The 16,679-nt window shown below is 48.1% G+C and overlaps 1 protein-coding gene across 1 annotated transcript in view; it reads right to left on the bottom strand.

Moving 5' to 3' along the window:
- LOC127919899 (A-kinase anchor protein 13-like) overlaps window positions 1-16,679 on the bottom strand; it is a gene marked incomplete at its 3' end in the record, with an annotated part of 89,177 nt that overhangs the window by 23,751 nt on the left and 48,747 nt on the right. Inside the window, 5 exon segments of the mRNA XM_052503740.1 lie at window positions 2,961-3,194; window positions 8,727-8,769; window positions 8,772-8,811; window positions 9,265-9,402; window positions 9,404-9,444. Coding sequence (XP_052359700.1) covers window positions 2,961-3,194; window positions 8,727-8,769; window positions 8,772-8,811; window positions 9,265-9,402; window positions 9,404-9,444 — 496 coding nt within the window.

The raw sequence follows: 16,679 nt of genomic DNA, 5'->3' as shown, positions 1-16,679 counted from the left end.
CCATTAGATGGACTACTGTTACCACACCATGTCTCCTCCACCCCTGGTTCCCATTAGATGGGCTACTGTTACCACACCATGTTACCACACCATGCTCCACCCCTGGTTCCCATTAGATGGACTACTGTTACCACACCATGTCTCCTCCACCCCTGGTTCCCATTAGATGGACTACTGTTACCACACCATGTCTCCTCCACCCCTGGTTCCCATTAGATGGACTACTGTTACCACACCATGTCTCCTCCACCCCTGGTTCCCATTAGATGGGCTACTGTTACCACACCATGTCTCCTCCACCCCTGGTTCCCATTAGATGGACTACTGTTACCACACCATGTCTCCTCCACCCCTGGTTCCCATTAGATGGACTACTGTTACCACACCATGTCTCCTCCACCCCTGGTTCCCATTAGATGGACTACTGTTACCACACCATGTCTCCTCCACCCCTGGTTCCCATTAGATGGGCTACTGTTACCACACCATGTCTCCTCCACCCCTGGTTCCCATTAGATGGGCTACTGTTACCACACCATGTCTCCTCCACCCCTGGTTCCCATTAGATGGACTACTGTTACCACACCATGTCTCCTCCACCCCTGGTTCCCATTAGATGGACTACTGTTACCACCCCTGGTTCCCATTAGATGGACTACTGTTACCACACCATGTCTCCTCCACCCCTGGTTCCCATTAGATGGGCTACTGTTACCACACCATGTCTCCTCCACCCCTGGTTCCCATTAGATGGACTACTGTTACCACACCATGTCTCCTCCACCCCTGGTTCCCATTAGATGGACTACTGTTACCACACCATGTCTCCTCCACCCCTGGTTCCCATTAGATGGACTACTGTTACCACACCATGTCTCCTCCACCCCTGGTTCCCATTAGATGGACTACTGTTACCACACCATGTCTCCTCCACCCCTGGTTCCCATTAGATGGACTACTGTTACCACACCATGTCTCCTCCACCCCTGGTTCCCATTAGATGGACTACTGTTACCACACCATGTCTCCTCCACCCCTGGTTCCCATTAGATGGACTACTGTTACCACACCATGTCTCCTCCACCCCTGGTTCCCATTAGATGGGCTACTGTTACCACACCATGTCTCCTCCACCCCTGGTTCCCATTAGATGGGCTACTGTTACCACACCATGTCTCCTCCACCCCTGGTTCCCATTAGATGGGCTACTGTTACCACACCATGTCTCCTCCACCCCTGGTTCCCATTAGATGGACTACTGTTACCACACCATGTCTCCTCCACCCCTGGTTCCCATTAGATGGGCTACTGTTACCACACCATGTCTCCTCCACCCCTGGTTCCCATTAGATGGGCTACTGTTACCACACCATGGTTCTCCTCCACCCCTCCTCCACCCCTGGTTCCCATTAGATGGACTACTGTTACCACACCATGTCTCCTCCACCCCTGGTTCCCATTAGATGGACTACTGTTACCACACCATGTCTCCTCCACCCCTGGTTCCCATTAGATGGGCTACTGTTACCACACCATGTCTCCTCCACCCCTGGTTCCCATTAGATGGACTACTGTTACCACACCATGTCTCCTCCACCCCTGGTTCCCATTAGATGGACTACTGTTACCACACCATGTCTCCTCCACCCCTGGTTCCCATTAGATGGACTACTGTTACCACACCATGTCTCCTCCACCCCTGGTTCCCATTAGATGGACTACTGTTACCACACCATGTCTCCTCCACCCCTGGTTCCCATTAGATGGACTACTGTTACCACACCATGTCTCCTCCACCCCTGGTTCCCATTAGATGGACTACTGTTACCACACCATGTCTCCTCCACCCCTGGTTCCCATTAGATGGACTACTGTTACCACACCATGTCTCCTCCACCCCTGGTTCCCATTAGATGGGCTACTGTTACCACACCATGTCTCCTCCACCCCTGGTTCCCATTAGATGGGCTACTGTTACCACACCATGTCTCCTCCACCCCTGGTTCCCATTAGATGGGCTACTGTTACCACACCATGTCTCCTCCACCCCTGGTTCCCATTAGATGGGCTACTGTTACCACACCATGTCTCCTCCACCCCTGGTTCCCATTAGATGGACTACTGTTACCACACCATGTCTCCTCCACCCCTGGTTCCCATTAGATGGGCTACTGTTACCACACCATGTCTCCTCCACCCCTGGTTCCCATTAGATGGACTACTGTTACCACACCATGTCTCCTCCACCCCTGGTTCCCATTAGATGGACTACTGTTACCACACCATGTCTCCTCCACCCCTGGTTCCCATTAGATGGACTACTGTTACCACACCATGTCTCCTCCACCCCTGGTTCCCATTAGATGGACTACTGTTACCACACCATGTCTCCTCCACCCCTGGTTCCCATTAGATGGACTACTGTTACCACACCATGTCTCCTCCACCCCTGGTTCCCATTAGATGGACTACTGTTACCACACCATGTCTCCTCCACCCCTGGTTCCCATTAGATGGACTACTGTTACCACACCATGTCTCCTCCACCCCTGGTTCCCATTAGATGGACTACTGTTACCACACCATGTCTCCTCCACCCCTGGTTCCCATTAGATGGACTACTGTTACCACACCATGTCTCCTCCACCCCTGGTTCCCATTAGATGGACTACTGTTACCACACCATGTCTCCTCCACCCCTGGTTCCCATTAGATGGACTACTGTTACCACACCATGTCTCCTCCACCCCTGGTTCCCATTAGATGGACTACTGTTACCACACCATGTCTCCTCCACCCCTGGTTCCCATTAGATGGACTACTGTTACCACACCATGTCTCCTCCACCCCTGGTTCCCATTAGATGGACTACTGTTACCACACCATGTCTCCTCCACCCCTGGTTCCCATTAGATGGGCTACTGTTACATTCATGGTGAGAGACTAGTCTGTCTACTAACCTTCCTGTAGTGCTCCCTTTATGATGGGTTCTCCTTTAGGTATGTCCTCAGAGCCCGCTCCGCTCCCAGCCCTGAACAGCCCCTTGGCCCTGGTGACCTGGCTGGGGCCCTGGTCCTCTCCTGGGCCTGATCCTGGGGGGGTTCCAGGGCTCCGGACCTCACACATCTCCCTAAACACGGCCATCTTCTCCTCCAACATACACATGATGTGCTCATCCTTCTTCCTCAGCATCTCTGGAAGGGAGATGAGGTATTGTTAGTGTTGATGAGTGTACCCTTCACAGAATCATCTCTGGAAGGGAGATGAGGTATTGTTAGTGTTCAGGAGTGTACCCTTCACAGAATCATCTCTGGAAGGGAGATGAGGTATTGTTAGTGTTGAGGAGTGTACCCTTCACAGAATCATCTCTGGAAGGGAGATGAGGTATTGTTAGTGTTCAGGAGTGTACCCTTCACAGAATCATCTCTGGAAGGGAGATGAGGTATTGTTAGTGTTCAGGAGTGTACCCTTCACAGAATCATCTCTGGAAGGGAGATGAGGTATTGTTAGTGTTCAGGAGTGTACCCTTCACAGAATCATCTCTGGAAGGGAGATGAGGTATTGTTGTTCAGTGTTCAGGAGGAACCCTTCACAGAATCATCTCTGGAAGGGAGATGAGGTATTGTTAGTGTTGAGGAGTGAACCCTTCACAGAATCATCTCTGGAAGGAGATGAGGTATTGTTAGTGTTGAGGAGTGTACCCTTCACAGAATCATCTCTGGAAGGGAGATGAGGTATTGTTAGTGTTCAGGAGTGTACCCTTCACAGAATCATCTCTGGAAGGGAGATGAGGTATTGTTAGTGTTCAGAGTGTAGAATCCTCTTCACAGAATCATCTCTGGAAGGGAGATGAGGTATTGTTAGTGTTCAGGAGTGTACCCTTCACAGAATCATCTCTGGAAGGGAGATGAGGTATTGTTAGTGTTCAGGAGTGAACCCTTCACAGAATCATCTCTGGAAGGGAGATGAGGTATTGTTAGTGTTCAGGAGTGAACCCTTCACAGAATCATCTCTGGAAGGGAGATGAGGTATTGTTAGTGTTCAGGAGTGTACCCTTCACAGAATCATCTCTGGAAGGGAGATGAGGTATTGTTAGTGTTCAGGAGTGTACCCTTCACAGAATCATCTCTGGAAGGGAGATGAGGTATTGTTAGTGTTCAGGAGTGTACCCTTCACAGAATCATCTCTGGAAGGGAGATGAGGTATTGTTAGTGTTCAGGAGTGTACCCTTCACAGAATCATCTCTGGAAGGGAGATGAGGTATTGTTAGTGTTCAGGAGTGTACCCTTCACAGAATCATCTCTGGAAGGGAGATGAGGTATTGTTAGTGTTCAGGAGTGTACCCTTCACAGAATCATCTCTGGAAGGGAGATGAGGTATTGTTAGTGTTCAGGAGTGTACCCTTCACAGAATCATCTCTGGAAGGGAGATGAGGTATTGTTAGTGTTCAGGAGTGTACCCTTCACAGAATCATCTCTGGAAGGGAGATGAGGTATTGTTAGTGTTCAGGAGTGAACCCTTCACAGAATCATCTCTGGAAGGGAGATGAGGTATTGTTTGTTCAGGAGTATACACAGAATCATCTCTGGAAGGGAGATGAGGTATTGTTAGTGTTCAGGAGTGTACCCTTCACAGAATCATCTCTGGAAGGGAGATGAGGTATTGTTAGTGTTCAGGAGTGTACCCTTCACAGAATCATCTCTGGAAGGGAGATGAGGTATTGTTAGTGTTCATGAGTGTACCCTTCACAGAATCATCTCTGGAAGGGAGATGAGGTATTGTTAGTGTTCAGGAGTGTACCCTTCACAGAATCATCTCTGGAAGGGAGATGAGGTATTGTTAGTGTTCAGGAGTGTACCCTTCACAGAATCATCTCTGGAAGGGAGATGAGGTATTGTTAGTGTTGATGAGTGAACCCTTCACAGAATCATCTCTGGAAGGGAGATGAGGTATTGTTAGTGTTCAGGAGTGTACCCTTCACAGAATCATCTCTGGAAGGGAGATGAGGTATTGTTAGTGTTCATGAGTGTACCCTTCACAGAATCATCTCTGGAAGGGAGATGAGGTATTGTTAGTGTTCAGGAGTGTACCCTTCACAGAATCATCTCTGGAAGGGAGATGAGGTATTGTTAGTGTTGATGAGTGAACCCTTCACAGAATCATCTCTGGAAGGGAGATGAGGTATTGCTAGTGTTCAGGAGTGTACCCTTCACAGAATCATCTCTGGAAGGGAGATGAGAAGTGTTGAGATTCACAGAATCATCTCTGGTATTTGTTAGTGTTGATGAGTGAACCCTTCACAGAATCATCTCTGGAAGGGAGATGAGGTATTGTTAGTGTTCAGGAGTGTACCCTTCACAGAATCATCTCTGGAAGGGAGATGAGGTATTGTTAGTGTTCAGGAGTGTACCCTTCACAGAATCATCTCTGGAAGGGAGATGAGGTATTGTTAGTGTTCAGGAGTGTACCCTTCACAGAATCATCTCTGGAAGGGAGATGAGGTATTGTTAGTGTTGATGAGTGTACCCTTCACAGAATCATCTCTGGAAGGGAGATGAGGTATTGCTAGTGTTGATGAGTGTACCCTTCACAGAATCATCTCTGGAAGGGAGATGAGGTATTGTTAGTGTTCAGGAGTGTACCCTTCACAGAATCATCTCTGGAAGGGAGATGAGGTATTGTTAGTGTTCAGGAGTGTACCCTTCACAGAATCATCTCTGGAAGGGAGATGAGGTATTGTTAGTGTTGATGAGTGTACCCTTCACAGAATCATCTCTGGAAGGGAGATGAGGTATTGTTAGTGTTGATGAGTGTACCCTTCACAGAATCATCTCTGGAAGGGAGATGAGGTATTGTTAGTGTTCAGGAGTGTACCCTTCACAGAATCATCTCTGGAAGGGAGATGAGGTATTGTTAGTGTTGATGAGTGTACCCTTCACAGAATCATCTCTGGAAGGGAGATGAGGTATTGCTAGTGTTGATGAGTGTACCCTTCACAGAATCATCTCTGGAAGGGAGATGAGGTATTGCTAGTGTTGATGAGTGTACCCTTCACAGAATCATCTCTGGAAGGGAGATGAGGTATTGTCAGTGTTGATGAGTGTACCCTTCACAGAATCATCTCTGGAAGGGAGATGAGGTATTGTTAGTGTTGATGAGTGAACCCTTCACAGAATCATCTCTGGAAGGGAGATGAGGTATTGTTAGTGTTGATGAGTGTACCCTTCACAGAATCATCTCTGGAAGGGAGATGAGGTATTGTTAGTGTTCAGGAGTGTACCCTTCACAGAATCATCTCTGGAAGGGAGATGAGGTATTGTTAGTGTTCAGGAGTGTACCCTTCACAGAATCATCTCTGGAAGGGAGATGAGGTATTGTTAGTGTTCATGAGTGTACCCTTCACAGAATCATCTCTGGAAGGGAGATGAGGTATTGTTAGTGTTCAGGAGTGTACCCTTCACAGAATCATCTCTGGAAGGGAGATGAGGTATTGTTAGTGTTCAGGAGTGTACCCTTCACAGAATCATCTCTGGAAGGGAGATGAGGTATTGTTAGTGTTGATGAGTGTAACCCTTCACAGAATCATCTCTGGAAGGGAGATGAGGTATTGCTAGTGTTCATGAGTGTACCCTTCACAGAATCATCTCTGGAAGGGAGATGAGGTATTGTTAGTGTTCAGGAGTGTACCCTTCACAGAATCATCTCTGGAAGGGAGATGAGGTATTGCTAGTGTTGATGAGTGTACCCTTCACAGAATCATCTCTGGAAGGGAGATGAGGTATTGCTAGTGTTGATGAGTGTACCCTTCACAGAATCATCTCTGGAAGGGAGATGAGGTATTGTTAGTGTTGATGAGTGTACCCTTCACAGAATCATCTCTGGAAGGGAGATGAGGTATTGTTAGTGTTCAGGAGTGTACCCTTCACAGAATCATCTCTGGAAGGGAGATGAGGTATTGTTAGTGTTGATGAGTGTACCCTTCACAGAATCATCTCTGGAAGGGAGATGAGGTATTGTTAGTGTTGATGAGTGTACCCTTCACAGAATCATCTCTGGAAGGGAGATGAGGTATTGTTAGTGTTGATGAGTGTACCCTTCACAGAATCATCTCTGGAAGGGAGATGAGGTATTGTTAGTGTTGATGAGTGAACCCTTAACAGAATCATCTCTGGAAGGGAGATGAGGTATTGTTAGTGTTGATGAGTGAACCCTTCACAGAATCATCTCTGGTAGGTGGATGGGCTGAGAGTTGCTGAGGGGGTCTATGGTGATAGGTGGGATGGGCTGAGAGTTGCTGAGGGGGTCTATGGTGATAGGTGGGATGGGCTGGAGGGGGTCTATGGTGATAGGTGGGATGGGCTGAGAGTTGCTGAGGGGGTCTATGGTGATAGGTGGGATGGGCTGAGGGGGTCTATGGTGATAGGTGGGATGGGCTGAGGGGGTCTATGGTGATAGGTGGGATGGGCTGAGAGTTGCTGAGGGGGTCTATAGTGATAGGTGGGATGGGCTGAGAGTTGCTGAGGGGGTCTATGGTGATAGGTGGGATGGGCTGAGAGTTGCTGAGGGGGTCTATGGTGATAGGTGGGATGGGCTGAGAGTTGCTGAGGGGGTCTATGGTGATAGGTGGGATGGGCTGAGGGGGTCTATGGTGATAGGTGGGATGGGCTGAGGGGGTCTATGGTGATAGGTGGGATGGGCTGAGGGGGTCTATGGTGATAGGTGGGATGGGCTGAGAGTTGCTGAGTGGGTCTACGGTGATAGGTGGGATGGGCTGAGGGGTCTATGGTGATAGGTGGGATGGGCTGAGAGTTGCTGAGTGGATCTATGGTGATAGGTGGGATGGGCTGAGAGTTGCTGAGTGGATCTATGGTGATAGGTGGGATGGGCTGAGGGGGCTATGGTGATAGGTGGGATGGGCTGAGGGGGTCTATGGTGATGGGTGGGATGGGCTGAGGGGGTCTATGGTGATAGGTGGGATGGGCTGAGGGGGTCTATGGTGATAGGTGGGATGGGCTGAGAGTTGCTGAGTGGGTCTATGGTGATAGGTGGGATGGGCTGAGGGGGTCTATGGTGATAGGTGGGATGGGCTGAGAGTGGCTGAGGGGGTCTGTGGTGATAGGTGGGATGGGTTGAATGGGTCTATGGTGATAGTTGGGATGGGCTGAGTGTTGCTGAGGGGGTCTATGGTGATAGGTGGGATGGGCTGAGGGGGTCTATGGTGAGAGGTGGGATGGGCTGAGTGGATCTATGGTGATAGGTGGGATGGGCTGAGAGTGGTTGAGGGGTCTATGGTGATAGGTGGGATGGGCTGAAGGGGTCTATGGTGAGAGGTGGGATGGGCTGAGTGTGGCTGAGGGGTCTATGGTCAAGGGAGTCTCCTCACCTCTCATCTCCTTAGCTTTGGTCTCCAGCAGTCTCTTGGAGGGATGGGCTGAGTGTGGCTGAGGGGGTCTGTGGTGATAGGTGGGATGGGCTGAGAGTGGCTGAGGGGGTCTGTGGTGATAGGTGGGATGGGCTGAGAGTTGCTGAGGGGTCTATGGTGATAGGTGGGATGGGCTGAGAGTTGCTGAGGGGGTCTATGGTGATAGGTGGGATGGGCTGAGAGTGGCTGAGGGGGTCTATGGTGATAGGTGGGATGGGCTGAGTGTGGCTGAGGGGGTCTGTGGTGATAGGTGGGATGGGCTGAGAGTGGCTGAGGGGGTCTATGGTCAAGGGAGTCTCCTCACCTCTCATCTCCTTAGCTTTGGTCTCCAGCAGTCTCTTGTCCTCCCCTCTGTTTCACTGGGGTTCTCCTCATCCTCATATTTCTCTCTGTAAAGCAACACCATTAGTACAAACCACTCCCATTTCCAGTCATTCACATGTCCTCTTAGCATCCTATAGAATCCCGTTGACAGCTAGTCTTCTCTCTACTGCTGAGAAAGCCTAGGATAGAGTAGCCTACAGTGGCAGCCTGCCCATGAGGTGATGAAGCCAGACAGAGAACAGTCAATACAATAGAGCATTACAACATATTGTACATCCCTCCATCCCTAGGTACAGAACGGTAGCACATTCTCTCTCTCTCTCTCTCTCTCTCTCTCTCTCTCTCTCTCTCTCTCTCTCTCTCTCTCTCTCTCTCTCTCTCTCTCTCTCTCTCTCTCTCTCTCTCTCTCTCTCTCTCTCTCTCTCTCTCTCTCTCTCTCTCTCTCTTCTCTCTCTCTCTCTTCTCTCTCTCTCTCTCTCTCTCTCTCTCTCTCTCCATGGTTCGGAGTTCAGACTCACATGGACTGCATGGCCTCCTGTATGATTTGCATCCAGGTGTTGCGTTCCTCCTTGGTTGCAGTGTGTACCTCCACCATCTCTGGTTTCTCCGTCCCTGCTGTTATCAGGAAGAGACCCTTCTCCTCGTTAGCCACCTCTAACGATCAGCTTCTGGAGGGAGAGGACCGTGGAGCGCTGGTCCTACGGGGCGATGGAAGAGAGGGAGGGATGATTAAAGGATGGATTAAAGGCAGGAAGAGGGAGAGTGAGGCAGAGAGAGAAGAAGAGAGGGGAGAGAGAAGAGGAGAGGGAGAGAGAAGAAAGAGAAAGAGAGAGAGAGAGAGAGAGAGAGAGAGGGGAGAGAGGTGACATGGAGAGAGAGGGTGGGGGGTAGAGAGGAGAGAGAGAGTGATAGATCGGAGAGAGAGAATAAGAGAGAGAGGGATAGAGGGGAGAGAGAGAAGAAGACAGAGAGAGAGAGACAGAAGAAAGATGAAGGGAGGGAAAGGGGTGGGACAGAAAGAGGTAGAATGAGAGAGGGAGTTGGAAAGGGAGCGAGAGAGAGAGAGATTTAAGCCTTATATGAAAGTCTGCATAATATCATCCACCTTGACATGCAGCTCAGTGTCCATGTCTGAATCACCTCTCTGGTTATTCTCTGGGCATCAATATTGCTTAGTCATTGAGCTATTTAAAGAGTTATATGCAAATCAAAGTTTATTTGTCACGTTTACAGAATACAGCTGGTGTAAACAGTACAATGAAAGGTGTAATTGCAAACTCTTCCTCAACAATGCAGAATTCAATGTACGTTCACTTGAGTTAAGCAACAAATGTTATTTACCACAGCCTCAAAGTCACACCATCTGGACTTGGTGCCGGTGTGCTGTGTGTTGCTACTTGGCTACCAGCCAAACCTTTCGCTTGACTTTAAATAACCATTTAATCAAAACCTGCTTTAAACACATTTACCAACGTCTCAGTTTTTTCCTCGCTAGACCTTTTTCACCCCGGACACTTTATCTGGACGTGGTTCATCAGGACCTCCACCAGCCGACCAGTAGTAACATTAACATGATGCTTTATCTGGACGTGGTTCATCAGGACCTCCACCAGCCAACCAGTAGTAACATTAACATGATGCTTTATCTAGACGTGGTTCTACAGGACCTCCACCAGCCAACCAGTAGTAACATTAACATGATGCTTTATCTGGACCTGGTTCATCAGGACCTCCACCAGCCAACCAGTAGTAACATTAACATGATGCTTTATCTGGACGTGGTTCATCAGGACCTCCACCAGCCAACCAGTAGTAACATTAACATGATGCTTTATCTGGACGTGGTTCTACAGGACCTCCACCAGCCAACCAGTAGTAACATTAACATGATGCTTTATCTGGACGTGGTTCATCAGGACCTCCACCAGCCAACCAGTAGTAACATTAACATGATGCTTTATCTGGACCTGGTTCATCAGGACCTCCACCAGCCAACCAGTAGTAACATTAACATGATGCTTTATCTGGACATGGTTCTACAGGACCTCCACCAGCCAACCAGTAGTAACATTAACATGATGCTTTATCTGGACGTGGTTCATCAGGACCTCCACCAGCCAACCAGTAGTAACATTAACATGATGCTTTATCTGGACGTGGTTCTTCAGGACCTCCACCAGCCAACCAGTAGTAACATTAACATGATGCTTTATCTGGACGTGGTTCATCAGGACCTCCACCAGCCAACCAGTAGTAACATTAACATGATGCTTTATCTGGACGTGGTTCTACAGGACCTCCACCAGCCAACCAGTAGTAACATTAACATGATGCTTTATCTGGACGTGGTTCTACAGGACCTCCACCAGCCAACCAGTAGTAACATTAACATGATGCTTTATCTGGACGTGGTTCTCCAGGACCTCCACCAGCCAACCAGTAGTAACATTAACATGATGCTTTATCTGGACATGGTTCTACAGGACCTCCACCAGCCAACCAGTAGTAACATTAACATGATGCTTTATCTGGACGTGGTTCTACAGGACCTCCACCAGCCAACCAGTAGTAACATTAACATGATGCTTTATCTGGACGTGGTTCATCAGGACCTCCACCAGCCAACCAGTAGTAACATTAACATGATGCTTTATCTGGACGTGGTTCATCAGGACCTCCACCAGCCAACCAGTAGTAACATTAACATGATGCTTTATCTGGACGTGGTTCATCAGGACCTCCACCAGCCAACCAGTAGTAACATTAACATGATGCTTTATCTGGACGTGGTTCATCAGGACCTCCACCAGCCAACCAGTAGTAACATTAACATGATGCTTTATCTGGACGTGGTTCACAGGACCTCCACCAGCCAACCAGTAGTAACATTAACATGATGCTTTATCTGGACGTGGTTCATCAGGACCTCCACCAGCCAACCAGTAGTAACATTAACATGATGCTTTATCTGGACGTGGTTCATCAGGACCTCCACCAGCCAACCAGTAGTAACATTAACATGATGCTTTATCTGGACCTGGTTCTACAGGACCTCCACCAGCCAACCAGTAGTAACATTAACATGATGCTTTATCTGGACGTGGTTCTACAGGACCTCCACCAGCCAACCAGTAGTAACATTAACATGATGCTTTATCTGGACGTGGTTCTACAGGACCTCCACCAGCCAACCAGTAGTAACATTAACATGATGCTTTATCTGGACGTGGTTCTACAGGACCTCCACCAGCCAACCAGCAGTAACATTAACATGATGCTTTATCTGGGCGTGGTTCGTCAGGACCTCCACCAGCCAACCAGTAGTAACATTAACATGATGCTTTATCTGGACGTGGTTCATCAGGACCTCCACCAGCCAACCAGTAGTAACATTAACATGATGCTTTATCTGGACGTGGTTCTACAGGACCTCCACCAGCCAACCAGTAGTAACATTAACATGATGCTTTATCTGGACGTGGTTCTACAGGACCTCCACCAGCCAACCAGTAGTAACATTAACATGATGCTTTATCTGGACGTGGTTCATCAGGACCTCCACCAGCCAACCAGTAGTAACATTAACATGATGCTTTATCTGGACGTGGTTCTACAGGACCTCCACCAGCCAACCAGTAGTAACATTAACATGATGCTTTATCTGGACGTGGTTCTACAGGACCTCCACCAGCCAACCAGTAGTAACATTAACATGATGCTTTATCTGGACGTGGTTCATCAGGACCTCCACCAGCCAACCAGTAGTAACATTAACATGATGCTTTATCTGGACGTGGTTCTACAGGACCTCCACCAGCCAACCAGTAGTAACATTAACATGATGCTTTATCTGGACGTGGTTCATCAGGACCTCCACCAGCCAACCAGTAGTAACATTAACATGATGCTTTATCTGGACGTGGTTCTACAGGACCTCCACCAGCCAACCAGTAGTAACATTAACATGATGCTTTATCTGGACGTGGTTCATCAGGACCTCCACCAGCCAACCAGTAGTAACATTAACATGATGCTTTATCTGGACGTGGTTCTACAGGACCTCCACCAGCCAACCAGTAGTAACATTAATATGATGCTTTATCTGGACCTGGTTCATCAGGACCTCCACCAGCCAACCAGTAGTAACATTAACATGATGCTTTATCTGGACCTGGTTCATCAGGACCTCCACCAGCCAACCAGTAGTAACATTAACATGATGCTTTATCTGGACCTGGTTCATCAGGACCTCCACCAGCCAACCAGTAGTAACATTAACATGATGCTTTATCTGGACGTGGTTCTACAGGACCTCCACCAGCCAACCAGTAGTAACATTAACATGATGCTTTATCTGGACATGGTTCTCCAGGACCTCCACCAGCCAACCAGTAGTAACATTAACATGATGCTTTATCTGGACGTGGTTCATCAGGACCTCCACCAGCCAACCAGTAGTAACATTAACATGATGCTTTATCTGGACGTGGTTCTACAGGACCTCCACCAGCCAACCAGTAGTAACATTAACATGATGCTTTATCTGGACGTGGTTCTACAGGACCTCCACCAGCCAACCAGTAGTAACATTAACATGATGCTTTATCTGGACATGGTTCTCCAGGACCTCCACCAGCCAACCAGTAGTAACATTAACATGATGCTTTATCTGGACGTGGTTCATCAGGACCTCCACCAGCCAACCAGTAGTAACATTAACATGATGCTTTATCTGGACGTGGTTCACCAGGATCTCCACCAGCCAACCAGTAGTAACATTAACATGATGCTTTATCTGGACGTGGTTCATCAGGACCTCCACCAGCCAACCAGTAGTAACATTAACATGATGCTTTATCTGGACGTGGTTCATCAGGACCTCCACCAGCCAACCAGTAGTAACATTAACATGATGCTTTATCTGGACGTGGTTCATCAGGACCTCCACCAGCCAACCAGTAGTAACATTAACATGATGCTTTATCTGGACGTGGTTCATCAGGACCTCCACCAGCCAACCAGTAGTAACATTAACATGATGCTTTATCTGGACGTGGTTCTACAGGACCTCCACCAGCCAACCAGTAGTAACATTAACATGATGCTTTATCTGGACGTGGTTCTACAGGACCTCCACCAGCCAACCAGTAGTAACATTAACATGATGCTTTATCTGGGCGTGGTTCATCAGGACCTCCACCAGCCAACCAGTAGTAACATTAACATGATGCTTTATCTGGACGTGGTTCATCAGGACCTCCACCAGCCAACCAGTAGTAACATTAACATGATGCTTTATCTGGACGTGGTTCTACAGGACCTCCACCAGCCAACCAGTAGTAACATTAACATGATGCTTTATCTGGACGTGGTTCATCAGGACCTCCACCAGCCAACCAGTAGTAACATTAACATGATGCTTTATCTGGACGTGGTTCATCAGGACCTCCACCAGCCAACCAGTAGTAACATTAACATGATGCTTTATCTGGACGTGGTTCTACAGGACCTCCACCAGCCAACCAGTAGTAACATTAACATGATGCTTTATCTGGACGTGGTTCTACAGGACCTCCACCAGCCAACCAGTAGTAACATTAACATGATGCTTTATCTGGACGTGGTTCTACAGGACCTCCACCAGCCAACCAGCAGTAACATTAACATGATGCTTTATCTGGACGTGGTTCGTCAGGACCTCCACCAGCCAACCAGTAGTAACATTAACATGATGCTTTATCTGGACGTGGTTCATCAGGACCTCCACCAGCCAACCAGTAGTAACATTAACATGATGCTTTATCTGGACGTGGTTCTACAGGACCTCCACCAGCCAACCAGTAGTAACATTAACATGATGCTTTATCTGGACGTGGTTCTACAGGACCTCCACCAGCCAACCAGTAGTAACATTAACATGATGCTTTATCTGGACGTGGTTCATCAGGACCTCCACCAGCCAACCAGTAGTAACATTAACATGATGCTTTATCTGGACGTGGTTCTACAGGACCTCCACCAGCCAACCAGTAGTAACATTAACATGATGCTTTATCTGGACGTGGTTCTACAGGACCTCCACCAGCCAACCAGTAGTAACATTAACATGATGCTTTATCTGGACGTGGTTCATCAGGACCTCCACCAGCCAACCAGTAGTAACATTAACATGATGCTTTATCTGGACGTGGTTCTACAGGACCTCCACCAGCCAACCAGTAGTAACATTAACATGATGCTTTATCTGGACGTGGTTCATCAGGACCTCCACCAGCCAACCAGTAGTAACATTAACATGATGCTTTATCTGGACGTGGTTCTACAGGACCTCCACCAGCCAACCAGTAGTAACATTAACATGATGCTTTATCTGGACGTGGTTCTACAGGACCTCCACCAGCCAACCAGTAGTAACATTAACATGATGCTTTATCTGGACGTGGTTCATCAGGACCTCCACCAGCCAACCAGTAGTAACATTAACATGATGCTTTATCTGGACGTGGTTCATCAGGACCTCCACCAGCCAACCAGTAGTAACATTAACATGATGCTTTATCTGGACCTGGTTCATCAGGACCTCCACCAGCCAACCAGTAGTAACATTAACATGATGCTTTATCTGGACGTGGTTCTACAGGACCTCCACCAGCCAACCAGTAGTAACATTAACATGATGCTTTATCTGGACATGGTTCTCCAGGACCTCCACCAGCCAACCAGTAGTAACATTAACATGATGCTTTATCTGGACGTGGTTCATCAGGACCTCCACCAGCCAACCAGTAGTAACATTAACATGATGCTTTATCTGGACGTGGTTCTACAGGACCTCCACCAGCCAACCAGTAGTAACATTAACATGATGCTTTATCTGGACGTGGTTCTACAGGACCTCCACCAGCCAACCAGTAGTAACATTAACATGATGCTTTATCTGGACATGGTTCTCCAGGACCTCCACCAGCCAACCAGTAGTAACATTAACATGATGCTTTATCTGGACGTGGTTCATCAGGACCTCCACCAGCCAACCAGTAGTAACATTAACATGATGCTTTATCTGGACGTGGTTCATCAGGATCTCCACCAGCCAACCAGTAGTAACATTAACATGATGCTTTATCTGGACGTGGTTCATCAGGACCTCCACCAGCCAACCAGTAGTAACATTAACATGATGCTTTATCTGGACGTGTTTCATCAGGACCTCCACCAGCCAACCAGTAGTAACATTAACATGATGCTTTATCTGGACGTGGTTCATCAGGACCTCCACCAGCCAACCAGTAGTAACATTAACATGATGCTTTATCTGGACGTGGTTCTACAGGACCTCCACCAGCCAACCAGTAGTAACATTAACATGATGCTTTATCTGGACGTGGTTCTACAGGACCTCCACCAGCCAACCAGTAGTAACATTAACATGATGCTTTATCTGGACGTGGTTCATCAGGACCTCCACCAGCCAACCAGTAGTAACATTAACATGATGCTTTATCTGGACGTGGTTCATCAGGACCTCCACCAGCCAACCAGTAGTAACATTAACATGATGCTTTATCTGGACCTGGTTCATCAGGACCTCCACCAGCCAACCAGTAGTAACATTAACATGATGCTTTATCTGGACGTGGTTCTACAGGACCTCCACCAGCCAACCAGTAGTAACATTAACATGATGCTTTATCTGGACATGGTTCTCCAGGACCTCCACCAGCCAACCAGTAGTAACATTAACATGATGCTTTATCTGGACGTGGTTCATCAGGACCTCCACCAGCCAACCAGTAGTAACATTAACATGATGCTTTATCTGGACGTGGTTCTACAGGACCTCCACCAGCCAACCAGTAGTAACATTAACATGATGCTTTATCTGGACGTGGTTCTACAGGACCTCCACCAGCCAACCAGTAGTAACATTAAC

This window comes from Oncorhynchus keta, unplaced genomic scaffold, assembly GCF_023373465.1.
Source record: "Oncorhynchus keta strain PuntledgeMale-10-30-2019 unplaced genomic scaffold, Oket_V2 Un_contig_17818_pilon_pilon, whole genome shotgun sequence".
NCBI classification, from domain to species: Eukaryota; Metazoa; Chordata; class Actinopteri; order Salmoniformes; family Salmonidae; genus Oncorhynchus; species Oncorhynchus keta.
The sequence above is the reverse complement of the archived record's forward strand: the minus strand, read 5'-3'. Positions and strand labels throughout refer to the sequence as shown.